At 42.3% G+C, this 20583-nt stretch overlaps 3 protein-coding genes across 7 annotated transcripts in view; 2 read left to right on the forward strand and 1 right to left on the reverse strand.

Moving 5' to 3' along the window:
- Positions 1-6040, reverse strand: part of atm (ATM serine/threonine kinase) — a 24666-nt gene extending 18626 nt beyond the window's left edge. The window contains exons 1-17 of one of the 3 annotated variants that reach the window (XM_035680000.1): positions 5901-6040; positions 5488-5610; positions 5247-5365; positions 4750-4895; positions 4412-4576; positions 4092-4257; positions 3761-3999; positions 2897-3066; positions 2600-2772; positions 2103-2474; positions 1788-1991; positions 1533-1634; positions 1066-1300; positions 833-964; positions 585-710; positions 368-457; positions 52-235 (exon numbers count right to left, since the gene is read on the reverse strand). In XM_035680000.1, coding sequence (XP_035535893.1) covers positions 52-235; positions 368-457; positions 585-710; positions 833-964; positions 1066-1300; positions 1533-1634; positions 1788-1991; positions 2103-2474; positions 2600-2772; positions 2897-3066; positions 3761-3999; positions 4092-4257; positions 4412-4576; positions 4750-4895; positions 5247-5365; positions 5488-5559 — 2695 coding nt within the window. In that variant the 5' untranslated portion in view covers positions 5560-5610; positions 5901-6040. Of the gene's footprint in view, positions 1-51; positions 236-367; positions 458-584; positions 711-832; positions 965-1065; positions 1301-1532; positions 1635-1787; positions 1992-2102; positions 2475-2599; positions 2773-2896; positions 3067-3760; positions 4000-4091; positions 4258-4411; positions 4577-4749; positions 4896-5246; positions 5366-5487; positions 5611-5900 lie in introns of those variants that run through there. The other 2 variants (XM_035680001.1, XR_004797448.1) reach the window with 2 other exon arrangements.
- Positions 6041-6345: 305 nt separating this feature from the next.
- npat (nuclear protein, ataxia-telangiectasia locus) lies at positions 6346-17049 on the forward strand. Of its 2 annotated transcripts, XM_035680536.1 has the most exons (18): positions 6346-6539; positions 6678-6796; positions 6900-6960; positions 7075-7147; positions 7677-7720; positions 8082-8264; positions 8952-9027; positions 9393-9516; positions 9651-9742; positions 9878-9959; positions 10106-10202; positions 10331-10447; positions 11411-12730; positions 12930-13030; positions 13581-13668; positions 13818-13838; positions 13938-15166; positions 16284-17049. In XM_035680536.1, exons 1-18 carry the CDS (start codon positions 6503-6505, stop codon positions 16362-16364), a joined length of 3945 nt encoding a protein of 1314 aa, XP_035536429.1. In that variant the 5' UTR covers positions 6346-6502; the 3' UTR covers positions 16365-17049. The 2 variants fall into 2 exon arrangements, with proteins under 2 accessions (XP_035536429.1, XP_035536428.1); XM_035680535.1 differs by having other exon boundaries at positions 13818-15166.
- A 790-nt stretch (positions 17050-17839) lies between these two features.
- vmp1 (vacuole membrane protein 1) overlaps positions 17840-20583 on the forward strand; it is a 14500-nt gene continuing 11756 nt past the window's right edge. Inside the window, exons 1-5 of one of the 2 annotated variants that reach the window (XM_035680294.1) lie at positions 17840-17896; positions 18486-18594; positions 18928-19060; positions 19478-19568; positions 20152-20262. In XM_035680294.1, coding sequence (XP_035536187.1) covers positions 18516-18594; positions 18928-19060; positions 19478-19568; positions 20152-20262 — 414 coding nt within the window. In that variant the 5' untranslated portion in view covers positions 17840-17896; positions 18486-18515. Of the gene's footprint in view, positions 18012-18485; positions 18595-18927; positions 19061-19477; positions 19569-20151; positions 20263-20583 lie in introns of both variants that reach the window. The other variant, XM_035680295.1, reaches the window with a different exon arrangement.

Below are 20583 nucleotides of genomic sequence, written 5' to 3' on the forward strand. Positions count from 1 at the left end.
AGAGAGATGTACAGCAACAGCAGTAGCAAAGAGTAAATCATCCTTTCTTACCTGGCCCACAGGTAGCGTCATTGTTGTCTCCCTTCTGTCTGTGGGTCCCATTGCCGCTGCTGTGGGACTCTTCACCATCATCAAACAGGTCCATGTCGCCACCCTGCTGAGTTCTGCTCACATCCCAGTCATCCATATGATCGTCTTCATCCACAACAATGGCTCTCTTAGAAACGCTGCTTAACTGAAGAGACAAGGAAATAGGACTAATCCAGCAAGCCATCTCTCTGTTCTTAAAATGAACATTTCCACTTTTTAATCCTCAGGACACACACATCTAGAATATGCCGTGTATTACATAGAGCATGTCACTTACCAACAGTTTGCAGATCTCAGCAAGTTCACTGGTGAGACTGGCTGGCAGAATCATAATGAACAGACTGGAGGAGATTGGAGACATTTTATTCTGCAGAAGGAAGGACAAAAGATTTACTCCGAGAAAAGTTTTTTTTGACACCAGGCTACATTTTGAAAGTATGCGTGCATGCAAGGTCCATAAATATAAATACTGTTTTATTTCAGGCTTTTGTTACCTTCTCTTTTCTGTGGGCTGGCTGTATGCAGAGCTTCATGACAGATCTCAGTGTGCTCATGGTCCCTTCCTCTGTCATCTTCACTTTAACACTAGAAACAAAACCACTGAAGTCCTGAGCCAGGGCCTGGTAACAAGAACACACAAACAATTATTCATTTTTATATTGTTTATATTTATATGTTTCTGACGCTGGGTGAATCTACTGTATATTCACATTTCATCCAATCAGATGAGTCTGAACAATACCTTGGCTTTAGTGAAGAGCTGTGAGTGGCAGGCCTCCTCCTTAGTCATTAACCCAGTGGAGACGTAACCTGCCAGAACACCGGTCAGCAGACTGAAACAGCGCACCAGACACTCTGGAGAGGTGGACTGAGACTGTGGAAGGGGAGAATCAGAATAAATACACGTTTGTCACTGTGATGATTACACAGACACACAGACACACATGAAACACACAAATATTAACTTCCACTCACATCAGGCGAGTAGCAGTTGAGCAGGTTGTCAGCCACACAAAGCAGGGATTGCTCCAACTTGTTTCTGAGGCCGGGGATGGCAGCGAATTGACCGTTGGTTGAAGCAGCCTTTACTGACTCGTCGGTCCCTCGTGACGCAGACGGCAGCATGTTGAAGCTTACCTGCAAGTACAGCCTCTCGATCTCCTCCAGGTTGTCTTTGGCGTTGGAAGAGGTTTGTTCTTGAAGAAAAGCACTTTGGAAAAAGTGATTGAATAATTAATTATTTCTATTCCAAAATGACATATCATTAAGTGGAGGGAGAGTTGATACCAATGCAGCATGAACTTAAAATCAAGTCAAACTACTTGTGTATTAATAAGGATGCCAAAAAACAATTGATACATGGATTGCGCCGAAAGGGGGTGCAAGGAGGTGGAGTCGTTACCATGTAGGTGGTTTTGGTACTTTTGTATCATTTCCCTCACCTTTCTACTCCTTCAGTACCCAGCAGAAACTTCAGGCCAGTTTTTGTGTCTTTCAAAGTCAGGGAGACCAGGATGTTTGCAATTAGATTGTAAGGAAAGTCTCTGCACAAAAGATCAGAAAGAAAACCTACATTTACAGACATATGTATTAAAAATAATATAATATAATTTCTCCATAAACAATAAAGTTCTAAAGCAGGATGAAAGCAGTCAGATATATCCACAGTTAAGATTCAAAAGCAGCACAACGTCAACCTGCAGATGATGGGGTGCGGTCTGGAGCTATCCTCCATCTCATCGCTCTGATCGGTCATGAGCAGCCAGGCTATGATGGTCTCCTTCAGGTTAGGTGATGGAGAGCCCTCTGTGACCCCCACACAGTCCCAGCCTGAGCTTGAGATGAGACTTTTAGGGACCGGGCACTTAAGCAGGGCATGAGCTAAACAGAGAGCAGCGCCCCTGTGGAAAGAGAAATAAAGGAGCTATTTAAATGCAAACACAAAAACACACATTTACTACAATGACACTGCTTCAGTATTAACAAAGATTACATTCATGGCGGAGACTCACTGAGACGGTTTACATGCTGAGCCAGAAAAGAGCTTCCAGAATTCTCTGTCCATATTGATCAATCCTCCCTGGACAATAGAGCTCAGCAGGTCCAGGCTGAGAGCTTCTGTCTGGGGTGAGCTGACCCCTCGCAGGGCCAGAGCCCACACCCGACCCCACAGCCTGCCCAGCTCTGTCCTGTGGACTTGGGCCCTCTCTGGGTAGCGGGCCTGGCACAAGGCCACCTCCCTCAGACAGCGCAGAACATACGGCCACCTCTCTCCTCTCCGCTGCTCTGCCAGGAGCGGGTACAACACAGACAGCAGTGGGACCAGCTCCTGACTGGGAACCATGGACGGGTACTTAGAGGTGAGCACTGCAGTGATCTGGAGCCTGAGAGGAGAGAATGAAAGAGGAATAGTTTTACATGATCCTTCATCTGGAGTGGGTACAGTCAGAGAAACAACACATTACTATTAAAATGTTCTTGTATTAATAATGTGTTGTGCTTTTCATACCATGGTATGACATCAAAGTCATTATGCTGAGGCTGCAGATGGTCTCGGAGGACTTCCCAGCCCAGCTCGATGCGGCGTCGCTTGCTGGCTGCTCCATGGGTGGGACTGCCCATGTGGGTGGCTCTGGCCTGGGTCACCTCCAAGACATGGGTGTCATTGTCCTCACTGAACAGCTACATGCAGATAAAAAATAATAATGTTGTCAAGACATTTAGATGAGCTAAATAACTATATGTTGTCATAAACATTAGCATACAAAAGCGTGTGCATGTATACTTGAGAGTTGATCTCCATTACCTGGTGGCAGATGTCAGCTGTGAGCTCAATGAGATTGTCTTTTACAGCTATGCGTCGGGTCCCTGTGACGTACTTCCCTCTGCTGCCTATATGGCTAATTTCTCTGATTAAGGCATCATACAGGTTGTAGAGCAGACTCCGCCACCGGGTCCAGTCCTCAGCATGAGCACCTTTAACAATTAGAGGGGGGACAACTAGTTATTGGTGGTTTGTTTGAGGACATGCCTGTGGTTTCAAATATTTTAGTTCATTAACTTTAAAGCATGAGTTTGCAATTGCCAACAATTTTCCAAAACAAACCCAGAGTTCAGCCACTGGTTTCCAATAATTTCTTGGTATAAAATAGAGGTGGTTTTTGATTGCAATGCAATTTACAAAGTTAACTTGAGACAGGTAATCCATTGCAACTCCTCTTTAGTCCACTTTATTTTATTTAACATTTTTGCCATAGTTACATTACTGTCACTCAATAACACAGTTGATCTTCTTAGTATCTTAACTTGGTGGTGCAATTTGAACTTTTTTAGACCTTTATGAAGAAAATTTAACACCTGTTTTACATCCCTACTAGCAAAAGAAAAAAATAAAGAAATATGAAGGATATCAAGGAAAATCTATATTGGTTTCATGTTGTCTTTGTTTTGTAGTTATGATCAATATATTTCGTTCCCAAAAACACATTTAAAAGCAAGACTGAAAAATGCAAACAAGTAACATTAACTTTTATTAATCCGATACATTTTTAAGACGATTATTGAATTTTGGACTTTGTAAGACTTTTTAAGAAATTTTTAAGACCCAGCAGACCTCCTGTAGTAACCCATTGTATTAATTGTATTAAAGAAAAAGGAGAGATCACTCTACCTGTATCCTGTGTCTTGGCTCCTTTGGGGTGGTGAGCACAAATCTGCAGGTTAAAGAACTCAACAATCTCCTCCTTGAGAGCCGCACTGGGCCTCATGTCCGCCCAGACATACAACATAGAAGGCAGAAGCTCCTCTCCAAGGTGACACACCCTCATCCGGCAGTTCATGGCAGCAGATCTCAAGAAGATGTTGAGAGCAGAGACGAGGTGCTCCAACACAGTCAAGTGTTTCTCCTGCCTAACGGGGTGACAGGAAAACAAGCATTTATTAACTAAAAGGTGCATATTATGTTAAGAATGGATTAAGATGGAGTCGGTTAAAGTCTTAACCTGGCATTTAGCAGTGCTTTGGAGAAGAAGCTGAACAGAGTCTTATTGAATCCTTCAGTCTGCATGCAGCAGCCCTGCACCACCGTGTGGATGACTCTGCTCACCAGGACATGGTTCATGGACTTGGATGAAGAGTTGAACAAGTGACAGTAGACATCCAAAAGAACTGAGGATCACAGAAATAAACAAGTGGATTCAGCAAAGTGATTAGGCAAGATGGTATTACAATGTCAGACACAGTAATAACATAACAACAAGTAAGCTTATATGAGTGTTAATGACATTTTGCTATATATCATTTATATAAATATCCCACTGACTCTGCCACTGCTGTGGAGTGATGTCACACCAGTACTTGCGTACAGACAGGATGTCCTTCACTAGGAGGCTGCTGTACTCGTCTCCAAAGGCCGAACAGCTGTATGAACTCTGCAGGACCTCCATCACATGTTTCAGCAGCTCACTGCACTTCAGGCGAGGCCCACCTGCAGAGAGAGAGACACACACACAATGACTGCAGTCCCTACATGTTCAAACCAACTGCTCTGAATTTCTGCTGTTTTCTACTCGGATAAAGTGAAATATGGGAAAGATATTAAACACACGTACGCTGTATTGTAACATTTAACTATTGGGGGTGCAAAGACAGTGCCCTTACGTTTGTTTGCGTAGCGAATGAAGTATTTAATCAAGCTGCACATTTCAGCCATCTTCTTCTGCCGTAAGGCCAGTGTAGTTGCCGTGACATTAGATTTACTTGATTGCATGCTTTCTGTCTCCTTCTGGACATAACGCTGCAGAAATCTGACACGGAGAAGAAAGAGAGGATACAAAACAGAAAGTGCTTATTTATCAAGGCAATTTTCTCTGACAGATAACTGAAACTAATGAAACTAAAACCCTTGATAAATTACCTAAATTAACACAGCAATTCCAAATATAGAAAGCAAAATTTCCATTTCATTACTAGGCATGTTGAGGTTCCTCTGGGAGTGATGCAAAGAAACAAATTGATGAAATGGAAAAAATTTTCCACAGTTTGCAAGCTTAAGTAAATATTTGCAAGAAGTTTGCATACAACCACACAGAGGCAAAACATGACTTCAATTACACAATATATCTTCATATGCCTGTTCTGTTGCAGAGGCAGACTACCTGAAAACAGCATCCCATGTGAGTTGCTTGGAGCCTTTAGCTTTAGGTCCGGAGGTACGATCCAACTCCTGCACAACCTCTGGAGTCCGAAGGAGCCGTCTGAAGTTCTCAGCTTCTTTCTGAAGGCGTGAAGAGAGAACGCGGCTGTCAAACTGTACAGGATTCATACTGCGCTCACTGGTTAACATCGGCTACAGCGAGGCAGAGGTGTAAATACATGTTTACATGAGGGTGTGATTACCTTCCTCTCTGTAGATTTGTCACTCTCCAGCCCCCTGCAGCAGGCCAGGAGATCATGCAGAACCAGACTCATTGTGCGTCACAGTGGAGGAGAGCAGACTATTCTACCTGCCAGGACAGGATGCTGACAAGAGAGCATGTTGTTATTCGCCCATGTTATTCCTACACTAGAATCACAAAGCATAGGTATCAGCTTTCTTCTCCAATGCACTCAGCTGACAAACTATTTAGATAAAATGACAGTTTAAGTAGATAAAAGATAACCAAACTCCTGCAAATGACTCTTTAATCACCCTGGCCTTGAAGACGAGCTACCTCAGTAAGACAACAGTGAGCTTGATGCACAAACACCCATTCAAACCTACTGTCAATGAGTCAAACATGCGACCTGAAGCCCTCAGCTGAACCACTGACCTCTGATGGATGTGCTGCTTGTAGTTACACAGCTGTCACACATGCAGCTGCAGAGATGTTTACTGTGTTACAGCCTGCTTCTGTGCTGCTCACAACTTTGCCATCTTGACACACGCACGGCACGCACACGTAGACCACGGGCCACGCAGGAAACTCCCGCCCCCGGAGCAGCAGTGCCGAGGTCCCATCACTTCCTGGTCGCGGCCGGAACGGAGCGTGTCCGGTAACTTTAGTGCCAGCGTTAAAACAAACGCACTGTGTCGACGGGAGCGCTCATATTAACGTGATAAATAGCACATAGCAGTAATGTTATATCTGTTATATTAACATACATGTACAGTGCAGCCTGTGGAGTGTAGTGGAGCTCGAGGTCTCGGATTGGACTACAACTACCAAGACTCCAATCGGAAGATCACTTTGACACTTCCGGGTTATACGTGCTTGAGTTCCCCGCCTTTTGAGTAAGCGGCAGTGTCCTCGGGACGTCGCCTTCACAACAATACCCTGACGGTTTCTAATTTGACGCCGTTTTAACGAGTTGCTGACAGACTTTTCCCGAACATGTAGCCGACGCTTCACTTTATATCGACCCACCGGCAGCCATGTTGTTACCGTCCGACGTCGCTCGGCTTGTTTTGGGTAAGTCAAGTATTGTCTGATGCAAAACAAAAGCTGTAGCTGTAGCGTTAGCCAGCGATGATACTTCACTATATATTTTTTTTTTTTTTGGTAACTATCGGTTTAACGTTGCTGTTTCTCTCTCTTGTTGCCCCCAAGGGTACCTCCAGGAAGAGGGACTGTCTGCCACAAGCCAAGCTTTCATTCATGAGAGCCCTAACCTCAGAGAGTATGCCGACCACACCATAGGAGATGGGACTATTCCTGCTTGTGTGTTTGTAAGTGTGTCTTTTGGTCTGACAGGCCCTCAAAGTGAGTGTCATGCGCATAAAGGTGCAAATTGCCTCTATGATTCATTTTTTATTTTGCCCCTCCACACAGTCTATCTTTGGAAAAGGCCTAACAACCATCTTAAATGAGTATGTGGCGACCAAAACAAAAGGTGAGCTCATCTGACTATGTTCCCATTACAAAATGCACCATTATTAATATATTCTTATTCATGCTTGTTGTTGTTGTTGTTGTTGGTAAAAAATGTAGCTTTTCTTGTCAACAGAGTCTTGTCATGAGGTTCCTGCTGTGATGACTTCGTTGTGGAAAAAACTGGATTTTACACTCAACCAGATAAAGTAATCAGCTTTGAGTTTCATCATTTAAATCACTGCAGCTGTTTTTTTAAGGGAAATGTCTGTATTTTTCAAACTGGACCCTATTTTCCCTTGTTTGTGTGTTACAACCGTTTTTAGCAGTGTTATCCTTCAGGGCAATTACACACTGTTAATGTGCTCCACTCAAAGTGCTCGTCAGATTGTTATTGTAAGTGTCTGACAACATTATGAAAAGGACCCTACAGAGCTCGATCTTTATTTTATTTAAGCAGAAACAGCTGTTATATTCTTCTGTTCAAAGCCACCAGACTTGACAATACATAAGAGTTGCTGGTCCACCTCAGTCGATTAGTTAGTTTATGTTATTGTGTGAGTTTGGTGTTTTAACACGTTAGTTGGAACTGACCAAAGTCACACAATAACATAAACTAACCAACTACAGCAGCGATAGACCAGCAAGTTCCCCTTTAAGTTGAAACTCACCACACTGCCAGATCTCTGTTGGATTTACATCTTTAATGTTCTTTTATTCTTCTGTATCTGTCCTTAGGTCATTGCAGAACTCTCCTGCTATAACAGCAGCATGTCAAAGAAGTAAGTCTACTAGTTTTCTTAAGGGTTTATAGCAGTGATTCCTGTAACTTTTTATCCATAATTACCCATCAAGATTTTTGTGTGGGGTTTTCTGCCTTTCAAATGTCGGTGTGGAAATTAAACTATCAAACAATTGTAGATTCTGTTAGGATTTACAGCATGTGTGGCTGTACAGTACATCTGAAAAATAAATGTGGGAAACACTGTGGTTAACATGTTGAGTGTGCAAATTCTCAGCATTGCATACCCTTGACGCAGTAGTCAATGATTTAAGAAACTATATGAATTAGGATGTCTGAGTTCTGTGTTTGCTCAGGTTTTATACAAAGGCTTTTTATTTAACAGCCTCTTTCTATTGCAGCGCGTTCGCGAGTCGGAGTGGCAAACATGGCTCGGCAGCGGGTCTTGACCATGGCTTCGTCGAGCGCTGTCGTCTGCTCATCACTTTCTGAAACAAGCTCCATCATCAGCCCTGCGCTCACCTCCCACAGCATGCTCAGCCATTCCACCCCAGTGAGCTACACTGCCCCGCACACCAGACCAGGTACTGGCAGCGGCACACACCAGTTTCTAAATTCATCCAGTTAGGATCATGAAAGATGCAGTACTCTCTATCCTTTATTCTTTTTATTTATTGGGTGGTTGTGGTGTTTTGTTTTCACTTCTAAAAAAGGGCTAAAACAGTGTTCACTTTTAGTTTTCATGTGCACAGATGAAGAACTCAGACAGAGGGCTGCACAGTTAGTAAAAATATTATCTAACTCGCAATCTCGAAATCACAAAAGCTTTTTGATAAAAGTAAAATGTTTGACCAAACAGCATTATAAAAAGCCTTGCCCTCTAAATCTTGTTCTCCAGATGAAGGAAAACATGTTTGACTGGAACAGTTCCCAACAAAATCATCAGGACTTATATAGGTTTTTCAGAGGAAGTGAAAGAGAAAGTGAAAAGAAAGATTGTGAATTGTGACTCATATAAAGATTAAGACATCTGTTAAACTAATCACAGTATGATTTAGTTTTTTTTACCATATTGTACAGCCCTACTCATAGCTAATTGTGTATAATTGATAATGGCTTGAAAAAGTTTCCTTGTTGAAGCCCACAGCTTTCTTCATTTTGTGTGTCTTGAACAGCTTGAAGCTCTTTTAACTCCTTGTATTGTGGTATGCTTGTCATCAATCACAAGAACTTGCTTTTTTATAACGTGTGACATAATGTGTCCATTACAGCGGATTCACCTGTACAGATAATTGTTTCAGAACATCGGCTAAATCCAGGCCCAATGTCTCCCGGACGACGGAAATGGTAAGGACGATTATTATAGCCCATTAATGAGAGAGTGCACAGACTGACTCTGTGGCTTGAAAATGCTGCTTATTCAGCACATAAGTTGCAGAAGTAGATGTTAATAAATAGACTTTTTTCACAGTAAAAAAAAAGCAAAGGCGTAATAATGAAATGATGCATTAAACATTGTGGTTTAATACAATACGTCGTTTTGTGAAGTGTAATGTTTAATTGTGTTTCATGGCTTCATGTGTTGATTGATATATTGATGCTTTAGTTTGTGGTGTGTTTGTTGGAGATTGCACTTTATCACGCTCATTTTGTTTTGCCTATGTCTTGTCCATGTCGGCTGCCAAGTCTTTAATCTTTTCTGCTGCGTTCAGGGACACCCCCAGGAAGAGAGGTGGTGCAGTGAGTGGGTCCAGTGGCCTTGGCAGATGTGCCACAGCTGCCAGTAGCCTCAGTGCAGAACCCCAACCTGAGGAGAGCGTTGACGAGAACTTTCCTGTAAGAAGATCTGTTTTGTTTGGTGTTTGGTTTCCTTAATTTTTGATTAAGTGTGGTGAATGACAAGATTCATCTTTTTGGGAATAATGATTGATTGATACATTTGCCTTCACAACACATGCTAATCTCCACAGCAACTTGTGATACAAAATGCACGTGACAAGATATTGGGGGACAGGTCGTTACAGGAGAAGCTTGCTGAAAACATCAACAAAATCCTGGCCAGGTAAGTTCTGAGATGGAACTGCTTATGTCTCATTGTGTTGTTATGGTGGATGATTTGGTCATTGGCAATCAAAGTTGGTTGCAAGCATGTTATAACATTGCCGTACAATCTTCTCTGTTTTATTTCTAATATCAGTGATCCAGTGCCCCAAACATCAAAGACCTCTTCAAGTACAGTGGAGGCAGACCAGTCTATAGATGAAATCCTTGGATTACAGGTGCTGAAAAACAAATGCATGCTATAAATATTAATATATGACGTTATTTTTTCCTTTTTTCCCCTCAAAAATGTTCTTCATAAACATTTATCATGATCACTTTCTTTGTTGTTACATTATTTCCTGACATATATCCTTTGGTACAGGGGGAAATCCACATGAGTGACGATGCCATCCATGACATTTTGGAGCAAACAGAGTCTGACCCAGCTTTTCAGGCCCTCTATGACCTCTTCGATTACAGTAACTATGACCTGCTTTGCTTTTATTCAGCATGTTGTGCAGAGTACTTCTGAATCATAGTTTTCTCAATTGTGTATAAAAGCACAATGGAAAGTCATTCTATAACAGAAAATAATTTGTATTTGCAGATAAAACCAGATTCACTGATGGAGAACCAGGAGATGAAGTTATTAGCAGTAGTCCAGAAGAGAGTGACACTGCTGGACCTTCATCTGCTGTCAGACCCCTTCAGAGTGATGATCCAGGTATTCTTACAGGCTGTATTAAAAAGAAAAGACAGGTGTCGTCTTTGATAAGTGTCTTCCATCTCACATGTCAAGGCAGATTTCTTAAATTCAAACGTGGAAGGGAGGAAAACCTTCACGGAGGATGATGAAAATGGTGTAAGGCGATGGTTGAATAGAACTATTTTGTTCCACATTTTTAGAATTGTGCCAAATGGGAGATGTGATATTATTTAGATATGTGGATACCAGCACACATTTTCCAGCAGTCACTCCTAGAAGACGTTCATAGTGCAGCACTGGGACAGAAATGTGAAAAGAAAGAATGTGTAAAGAATAAAATAAGAGCTATGGTGAGAAGTTCAAACCTTGCTTACTTTCTTACCTCTGGCCAGTCAAGGCATGACCGTGTGTGAGTGTCGGATTTAAAGAAATGGTAGGATACCGCCCTCCAATCCGACGTCTGGAAGGTGTGTGTGTGGCAGGGGGTTTCCAAAGCTAGCTGAGCACCTGACGAGCACTTAAGCAGAGGCAACACTGGCAGCTTAATGGTTCACCAAATCAATTATTCAGTAAAATTTTGTTGTCAAATCAATAGTTTTTTCCAGTTAAAGGTTATTCTTAAATCAGTCACACAGATGTCATTTGTAACATCATATACATATGCAACATTATATATACTTAGCGCTTGCTCTTTGTCTAAATTTGTTGTTATTATTTCATGTCGGGATCAGGACAAACACTCACGAGCCGGTTTGTTCGGTTTGCAGACTCACCAGTTTGTTGACGAGTGCAGCAGTTGGCCAGCTATACCCTACTCTTTTACACAGAGAAATCGTGTGTGAATTTGTGTCATATACACATTGTAGATGAGGATTTTAAACAAAACATAAAAAAATGTAAAACCACTCCTGAGGACAGCGCTGCCTGAAATGCATGGGTACTAACAGATTAATCATCAAGTCTTCTGTTTTATTTTTTCAGGCACTACACACAAAGATGCTAATGTTTCGGTTACAACACCAATGACAGTAAAGATGAGAACTGGACAAGAGCGCAAGACCAGAAAGTCTGCCACTCCGACCTTGTTAAAGAAAACAGTTATTGGCCCCAGCGGCAGAGCGTCCAGAATTGAGAACAGTTCAGCCAGATTGTTAGTGAGTCATGGGGAGCACCGCAGTGTCTCATCTGCTTCAGGGGACTCGAACAGAAAAGAAAAAGCCTCGCTCTTCAATAACAGTGTTTTTGTAACACCAATGGATATTGACGAACCATTGAATACACCGCCCCCTCCTTCAGAAACTCAAGAGCCTGCCCCAGAGGACAGCACCTCCACCATGACTGCGCTCAGTGAATCAACTGCAGTTTCCTCATCAAGAGCCTCTGCTGTGTTTGCTTTGCCAGAATCAACATCGGCCTCTATTGTGGACAAAAAACAAGGATCTAAAGAACAACCTGTTAAAGCCCCCTCTTCATTACTGAGCAGTCAACCTGCTTTTTTGTCTCCTCTACAAGTTGAACTGAACAACACTCCGACGCCGACTGCCGGCCTACCTCAAATGTCAATTTCACGCAGTGGAGGAGACACTCAACCAGCGTTTATTGCCTCAGTAACGCCTGAAACCGCCTCCACCATATCTGCTGCACCTTTCACAGCAACACCTGGCCCACCCGCATCTACTTCCACCTCTGCAACGCTTCCAGCTACACCTGCCTCATCCACAGCCGCCTCACCTGCATCCTCCTCCTCTTGTGCCCCGGTTTGTGCAGCACCTGATCCTGCGACCACTAACAATACCGTCCCAAGCAAGGCCGCAGCTGATTCCAATATAGTTTCTTTGAAGATCATCATCAGCGATAACCAGGAAGAGGATTCTTCCTGTGACCCGGCCTTGACTCAGGCTATTTCTAGCATTTCTGTAGACAAGATCCCTACCATTTATCTTTCTTCTCCAGCTAAATCCCCTGCAGTCCCTGGCACACCAAAGACCAGTTTGGATGAGGCAGCACAGGCAGTTAGTGGATTACAAAGCTCTGAGGTATATGCTAGTCCTCTTGGCAGTAAGACTGCGGCTTTAATTGCATCCCCATTAACAGGAACATCACAAGCACAGCAAAACTACATAATTCAGCTACCCCTGGACACCAGTACACCTGCCCTTCAAGGAGCCACTGCAAGCTATTTCATTGTGACAGAACCCCCAACTACAGACCCTCAAACCAGACAGGTGCTACTGTCTGCTGGTGTCCCAAAGGGACAGCCGGTATCCACCACGCCAACTCACACTCAAGGCTACTCCACAGGTAAGTGACAACAGAATGCAGCGGTAGGTCTTCTTAATAGACAAAAGTTAATCCCCATACCAGTGTAGTATCACTGGCTGTTACAGCTTTTGATGTTTGGAGATGTTTTGTTTATTTTTGTTGTTCATTGCCTGCTGTCCACAAGCCCATTACTATTATCTTTATTAGAAAAATTCAAAACTATGTTTTTTGCATGCAGGGTCTGCACTCATCTTACCATCACCTGTTAAGTCCATGATGCTTCCTGTGTCTGTTATGGGGCAGAATACTCTGGGGAAGGTCCAGATGGTGTCCAATCAGGTAACATATCTGCCGTTCTTAGTCAAAAGGTGCTTCCGATCTTACCACTTTCACTACAATAGTAAGACAATTCCTGATCATTCTGGTGACCCTCCAACCTTTGATCTGCCTATTTATCTCTATTTTGGCCCTTGGAGGAAATTTCGTTGTCATGGAGCAACATTTTGGTCCTGAGATCTAATGGGTAGTTTACTAAGCACATGGTGCCCAAAGGATCACCTCGGTGTTGAAGATAACTTTGTGAGCTTTCCTCTTGCACTACACTCAGATCAAGTTGTAAAGAAAACAAGATGTTCAGTATAATGGCAACATTTATGCAATTTGTTTTCCAAAAGAATAGATTCAAATGTTGTCCATTGACCCTCATGTCCCACTCTCAGGACAGACATTGCATTTATAGTCTCATTAATGGTAAGGCTTCAGCAATAGCAAAATTGTAAGTATGTTTTTCAATCCATCCAAGACAATGAAAATTGCTGCCTATAGGGGCGCCCTTTGGCTGTAGGCTTGAAGCAATGTCCAGAACAATAAAACATTGTTTTATTTACAGCTTGTTGCCATACCAAACCCAGTTCCAGTACAGCAGTCAGAAACTTTCAAGCCCAAATCTCCCACAGTTAAACGGTCTACAACTGCTGGTAAGTTACAGGTTGACTTGAAGCTCGCTAGAGGTACAAAATGAATAATGTGAATATCATTTTACTGTGTGTTACCAAAGGATGTCCTCAGTGTTGCTCTGCTTAATTTTGAATATCACTGCTTCTGACCATATCTCTCTGAATTCCAGGCACTGAGCAACATCTGGTTGGTAAGTTGGTTCAACCTGTGTTGGCCGCAAACAGCGGCCAGCAGGATACATCAAAGGGTTCTACGCACAGGAGAATTTTATGTTTTGACTCTTCTGCAGAAGTTCAACCGGAAACTGCTAAAACAACAAGAACCACCTTACCTCCAGCTACAGATAAATCTACATCACGATCTGTCCAGCAGACTGAGAAAGATAATACACAGTCAAACACTCGAACAAAGCCCACTATCTTGGGTGGCAACAAGCCCAAGAGGAGAGTGCAGACTGTCCAATGCTCAGCAGATCCCCAGACTGTAGGAAGCTTTGGGAAGGAGGCAGGGAAGCCCATTCTTCCGCAACAGCACCAGAAAGATCCTGTCAAAAAGAGCTCTCGCAAACAAGATCATAGCATCCATAACCAAGAGTCTCAAAGTGCAGGTACCAGCAGGGTTGATGCCTCACAGCCTGAGACTTTGTTAGGAAAAGGAGAATCAGGAAGGAGATCAAAATCTATCGACAGGAAGCACAGTCATGATAAAGATGGTGATGGAGAAAAAGCTAAGGATTCTCATAGTTCTAGGTCTTTGTCCTCTGATTCTGCTCTGAAATCAGGCACTAGACAGGAGAAAGAGGAGAGTAGCAGGAAAGAACTTGCAGAAAAAGCTCCTGCCAAATCACGTGAGGGGCGTACAGAAAAGAGGACTCCCTCTCAGGAGGTGCCAAATGTGACGGCTAATAAGGAGAATGAAATGAAGGGTAGCATGAAAGAGCAGCAACAGCAATCAACACCGTCATCATCAGCATCAAGAGATTTTAGCCCTCCAGCTGCCACCCAGCCAACATCTAATCCTCAGTCCAAGGCTACTAAAGCCCCCTCAAAGACCAGCTCTCTGGCCAAACAGGCAGCTGAGATGCTGCATGACATCCAGGGGCTCCACTCACCTCCTGCCCCAGTCAAGAGGCCTGGAGCGGGCAGTTCAGACCTTAGTCTTCCCCGGACCCCTGGGTCTGGACGTAACCAGGAGGAGTCCGCTGACTCTCCCAGGACTCCTGCCCGACAGAAGAAGGGTAAAGATGGAGAGGGGACTCCCAAGCATCTAATGCCTCCCAACACCCCGGATGTCCCCACCTGCAGCCCAGCCAGTGAGGCCGGTAGCGAAAGCAGTATTAACATGGCTGCTCACACACTCATGATTCTTTCTCGTGCTGCCATCGCCAGGACAGGCACTCCACTGAAGGACAGTTTGCGTCAGGAGGGCGTAGGAGAGAAGTCGCCTGCAAGCTCAAAGAGCTCCAAGAAACGCAAACAGTCTTCTCCCGCAGCCAGCCCGCCTGCAAAGAAAGACCGGGTGAGTACAACACAAGCATTTGCCATTCAGTCAGCACGTGTTTAAAATGTATTACGGTGTTAATACTATCCCTCTTTTCTGTAATAATGTTCTATAACAATATTTCGTTTTCAGATGCAAGTAGAATTGCTGCAACTGACTTTTTTTTTTTTTTCTTTGATTAACCTTCTATAAATTGTCAGTAAATAGCCCAAAATGCCTGTTAGAATTTCGAAAAGCCCAAGGTGATGTCTTTAAATTGCGTATTTTGTCAGAAATGCAAAAATATTTACTTTACTATCAAATATGACAAAGAAAAGCTGCAAATCTTAGACAAATCGATCGATCGATTGATTAATCATTTCAGCTCTACCTGGATGTCTTGCTGGTGTAAGCAGACAGTACTTAAAACTCCCAGAGCCCTACAAGACTACCAACAGGGGGTGGGTGATCTGGCCATAAGATAATATCACAATCACAATCCATAATCTAAATTGCATTTTGGACTGCCCTGTAGACTATAGCCAGCCTTAAAATAGCTTTTGAATTTCTCCATTTGCATCTTTAAAACACAATACTGCATGGAAGATACTACACTGTTTTTAAAACGGTGATTAAAACTTGAGTTTAATTTGAAGTTTCAAACAGAAGCCAAAAGATAACATGATCATAAAATAACACTTTTCAAATACTCCCAACTTGTTTACTTGCCCTTCCCTCATTACCACCTCTAAGGTGCCCTTGAGCAAGGCACTTACACACAAGCACTCCGGTGGAGCTGCTCAGTAGCCAGCAGATCAGACTGTGGTTGTGCTGGGCAGCTTCCAGGTGTGTGAATGTGATCAAGACATTGCTCTCAGTGAAAACCCTCTAAATGAATAAAGGTGAAACAGTACATCACCCAAGGAAGAACAACATGAAGTCATTTTTCCAATCAGGTGATTAAGTTGAATCATGGTGATTTTATCGGCAGAACTTCCTTTTGGTATCACTACTTTTCTTTTATATATAATGTGTTTACGCAGAGACTGCATGTCTGATGAATAATTCAAGTAGATTACCCAAATGCTGTTAAATGAAGGGGAATTTTGTCACATATTTGTGTCATGTAATTTTGACTTTTGGTTTAAATCTACAGGAAAGGAAGAAACTTATTGATTGCTTTCCCCATGACTTGGATGTGGATAAGTTCCTGTCTTCACTTCACTATGATGAGTGAAACCAGACACATGGACAGGAAAGGACTACCATATTACAACCTGCTTAGGTTACGATCCAGGAATAGAACAAGCCATCTGCTAAATCGGTGCCTATGGTTCCTATTAGTAACCTTGCCTGAGACCTTTTAAGCTCTAATGACTCCTTCAGCCAATGAGGGACTTAGATTTGATTGTCTAATTTCCTGTGTGGGGGATCTGCATAGAATCCTGTTAGATGCAGCAGCAGTAGAGCAACCATTGCACTTTGTTGTATTCGTTTTTTACTCTCATGCTTACTTCTGTTTTAATCATCATTGTTTTGTACCACAACAAAACAAAACATTTTTTGGCAGGGCACTTAACGGTGCATGTTGTTAAAATGGGTGACTCAAAGTTTTTCCTTGGTCAATATTTGACTCTACTTTTGAATTTTAAATCAAGCTAACACTGACTCATAGGTTAGTTTGTAAGAAATACATTTTGGAACATGTCTACTAGTCATTTTAGGAACATGAATGAAGAACGATCATTGATTGAAGTCTGATTAATTAAAAGAGAAAGTAATGTGAACATTATATTTTGTGGCATATATGTGTATAGTTTATTGTTGGTAGAATCAGACACACTCAGTGTGAAAATGGCTGCACCTGTTCAAATTTGCATACTCAGGCGTTATTCATCATTGTAATAAAAGAAAGAAACTGTCTTGTGTGTTGTTTCTCCTTGTACACACATTGCCCCAGTTCCAATGTGCATCTTAAGCAGAGGCTTTATTTAACATCAACATGTGTGAATGTTTGGGGATGCAAGAGCCCAATATGTCCTATGAGGAATGTGACAACACTGGGGGGGGGGTTTCTGTGTCCAGGAAAGTGCAACGTTTATAGTCAGCTTCAATGTCAATTTTATATTATATATTTGTGTGTCTCATACAAGTTAAATGTATTTTGAGTGTTGCTCATTATCTGAAAATTATAATGGTGTCTATATATATATATATATATATATATATTCTGCAGCACTACAGATTCCCTTGAGGGTTCAAACTGAGAGAGCCTTCAAGCATGCCTTTTAATCTGGTGTCAGACAACTACATGACTCCAGCTACTGCCTCTCTAACTCTCATATCATGTTTCACAATCACTTCATGTTTTCAATCAATGTGGGATGTGGGATTTCCATTAAAGGGCAGACGTGTTATTACTATCTGGTAAAACAAAGTATCACAGTTTCAAGGTTAGAGTGTTGCGTTTGTCACGTTTTGTTGGCAAATCTGGCAACCTCCGATTGGACCAAAAACACACCATACGGAAATACGTCTTCATTCCAATTTCACAATAAAAGTATCTCGTTTATGAGTTGAACTGTATGAATTGAATCCGGGAAGGAGAAAATGCTATAGTTATGGTATGTGTCGCTTTCACGTGTATACAATTGATTGTCTTATCATGCCAGGTTAATAACAAACGTGTTTGAAGAAACTTGAACCGCAACACCGTTTTTACTCTGACACGTCCGACGTTTGTTTCCGGGTGAAGAGGACAGTAAAGAGGTACGACTCATTTAATTTTAACAAACATCGCTCTGTTCCCCCTCTATACAGCGTGTATTTTCTCACTAATACAACAGCACAACGGCACGGCACACTTTTACACACCTCCGCACAAGTAAGGCGACTCGTTATTGATTTAGAAAACATTTACTTTGATGTAACTTAAGAGACTGCCAGCGTCCCTAGCTTAGCCGTTAGCACGTCGGCTAACCGGTTAGCATGTGGAGGAGGATGATGATGATGATGTGATCTTTATTTGTCATCATATCTTATTACAGGCCGACGGTTATTCCTGTTAACTCTGTACGTTGTTGTTGCTAGGCAGCAGCTCATAATATAGCCATGGCCTTATTGTTCAGTGCGAAATGTTCTCGTGACAATAATCACAATGAGATTTAAATATCAGCCGGCGTGTTGACGACATGTTCGCTGTGACAGTCTGATGTTTTATTGATTAACAGCCGCTGATAAGGTTGTCAGGACTGGTCCGAGTCCCACAGTGTCTGTCCTACTCTCTTAGATAAGTAGGAAGAGAAACAAGAGCAGGGGAGGACGCTGCTGAGCGACTTGTCATTTTCTTTCGTCCTAGACCGCCTGACCTGCTACAACCTTGATTGACATGGCAGCCAATGGAGCAAGCTGTGAACAGCCTCAGAAACGTGCAGGGGCTAAAGACAGACAGAATGGCAAGTCTATAGGTGAGTTTTCTTCAACTTGTAACTTCTTAAAGTGTGTAGCAACACTCCTGCGAGAAGTGTGCCTGTAAAGTTGTGTAACACCTGATGGCAGAGAGTGATAACTACCACCACATGTCGTAAAAAAAAAAACCCTCAAGCTGATTCATTTTAGGTCACTTTCGGTTTTCAAGATGTGCCAGGAGCTTAACTAAAGCAGAGTAAGGGGCAGAACCAGACTTGTTTATGTCACATGTGTCATGTATTCAGCGTTGCCCGTTCAACAGGATGCTATAATTGATGTAGATGCAAGCGTTACAGTATGTGAGGGGGATTGCAATTCTGTTTCTTCTCCAGACTCCTCAGTAAGAGAGAGGCGACAGAAAGATAAGGAGGACCGCCTGTCACTGGTGGTATGGAGGAGGCCGGTCACCACGCTACATTATTTCCTCCTGGAGACCCTCATCAAGCTAAAGGAGTGGACGTTTAAGTAAGAAGTCAAACAGGTTTTTCTAGTTTGTGCTCACATGTTCTTGTGACCTTTTGTCCGGTTTGTTTTGCTGGCGACTCAGTAAAGCAGACGCTACCCGTTGACCTTAGCAATTATAACAAGTCATTTCTCTGTCCCTAAGATGCTGAAGTTGTTGTATCGTCGAGGACACACAGTCATTGATAGATTGAAGACGTCTACATTTGTGGGGAAACTTTCCGTGATCAAAACTCACTAGGGATTCCCTTTTTATATAAAGAGCTAAAGAGCTGAGCATTTGAGTTGCCAGGTCACTCTAATAATAATTAACAGAGGAAACATCGGGGGGGGGGTTGTGTTTCTTTTTGTTATGTTTTGTTTGTATGTCTGGAATTTCTCCATTGTTAACATTGTTTTTTGTTTTGCCTTCCTGTTCAGGCTTTGGCAACGACGAGGCGCAGTGTTCTTAGTTTTGGTGTTATGTTCTATGTTCTCCATCGCCTACTCCACTGAGGGAGGACACCAACAAGTAAGGCTTTACTGATTAGGTTTTTTTTTTAGTGATGTTAATAATCAACACCATTGCTCCATCACCAGCCTGTTTAAAGGTTAATGATAAGTCACTCTTTCGCCACCTAAAAACCTTCCCAGAGGAAAGCTCATGTTGGGAGATAATGAAGTCCGCGCTGTTGTCAAGCAACCCTTGATCATACGATCAGTTGGCAAAAAGTTTTGTTTACAAATTCCTCTGTGCAGTGGTCTGTTACAGTTCAGTTAAGCATCACCGGTCTTCAATACAGAATTAACATCTTTCCTGATTGCTAACTTTTGTAATGATGAACTACAGTATACAATGAGATTATACACACATTGGAGAAGAAAAAGTTACTCAAATCTTTCGCTCTAAAAACAGCTGATAAAAGTTGTTCTTTTGATAAATCGTGTCATTACTACAACTGAGAAAGAGCTCTTAAGGAAACAGCTTATTAAAAATGAGCTCCATTAAACATTATATCCTAAACAGACAAGAAAACTCTAATTATCAGTAGTTAATAATTGCCTTTTTTTAAAAAGTCTTCCGCCTTCTAATCTGTTTTATTTCTCCACTGAAGTATGTTGAGTACCTTGAGAAGAAGTTCCTATGGTGTGCCTACTGGGTAGGCCTTGGGATCCTGTCCTCTGTAGGCCTCGGGACTGGCCTGCACACCTTCCTCCTCTATCTGGTAAGAGAACAAGTTTGCAGAAACATGCAGATTATTTCTAGGTTTAACAAACACAGTGAAAATACACGTTTATATTTAAGAATATTCAAACATTCAGTCAGGAGAAAGCCACCTCACTCTGAGGGCAGCTGTAGTGCTGAGCTATATATACTATACTATATAGTATAGAGTGAAGTAATATTCAAAGTGAGGGAAAAGAAAAAACTAACACATCTTTGTAAAAGTTGAAGTTACCTATTTTGCTTACTATAAATAACTTTAGCTCAACTTGATGCTGATGTAAATGTTTCTCCACTTGAGTGCCTTGAAATGTAATTTGAA

This window comes from Morone saxatilis, unplaced genomic scaffold (genome assembly GCF_004916995.1).
Source record: "Morone saxatilis isolate NCDOM2014 unplaced genomic scaffold, NCSU_SB_2.0 Contig8, whole genome shotgun sequence".
Taxonomy (NCBI): domain Eukaryota; kingdom Metazoa; phylum Chordata; class Actinopteri; family Moronidae; genus Morone; species Morone saxatilis.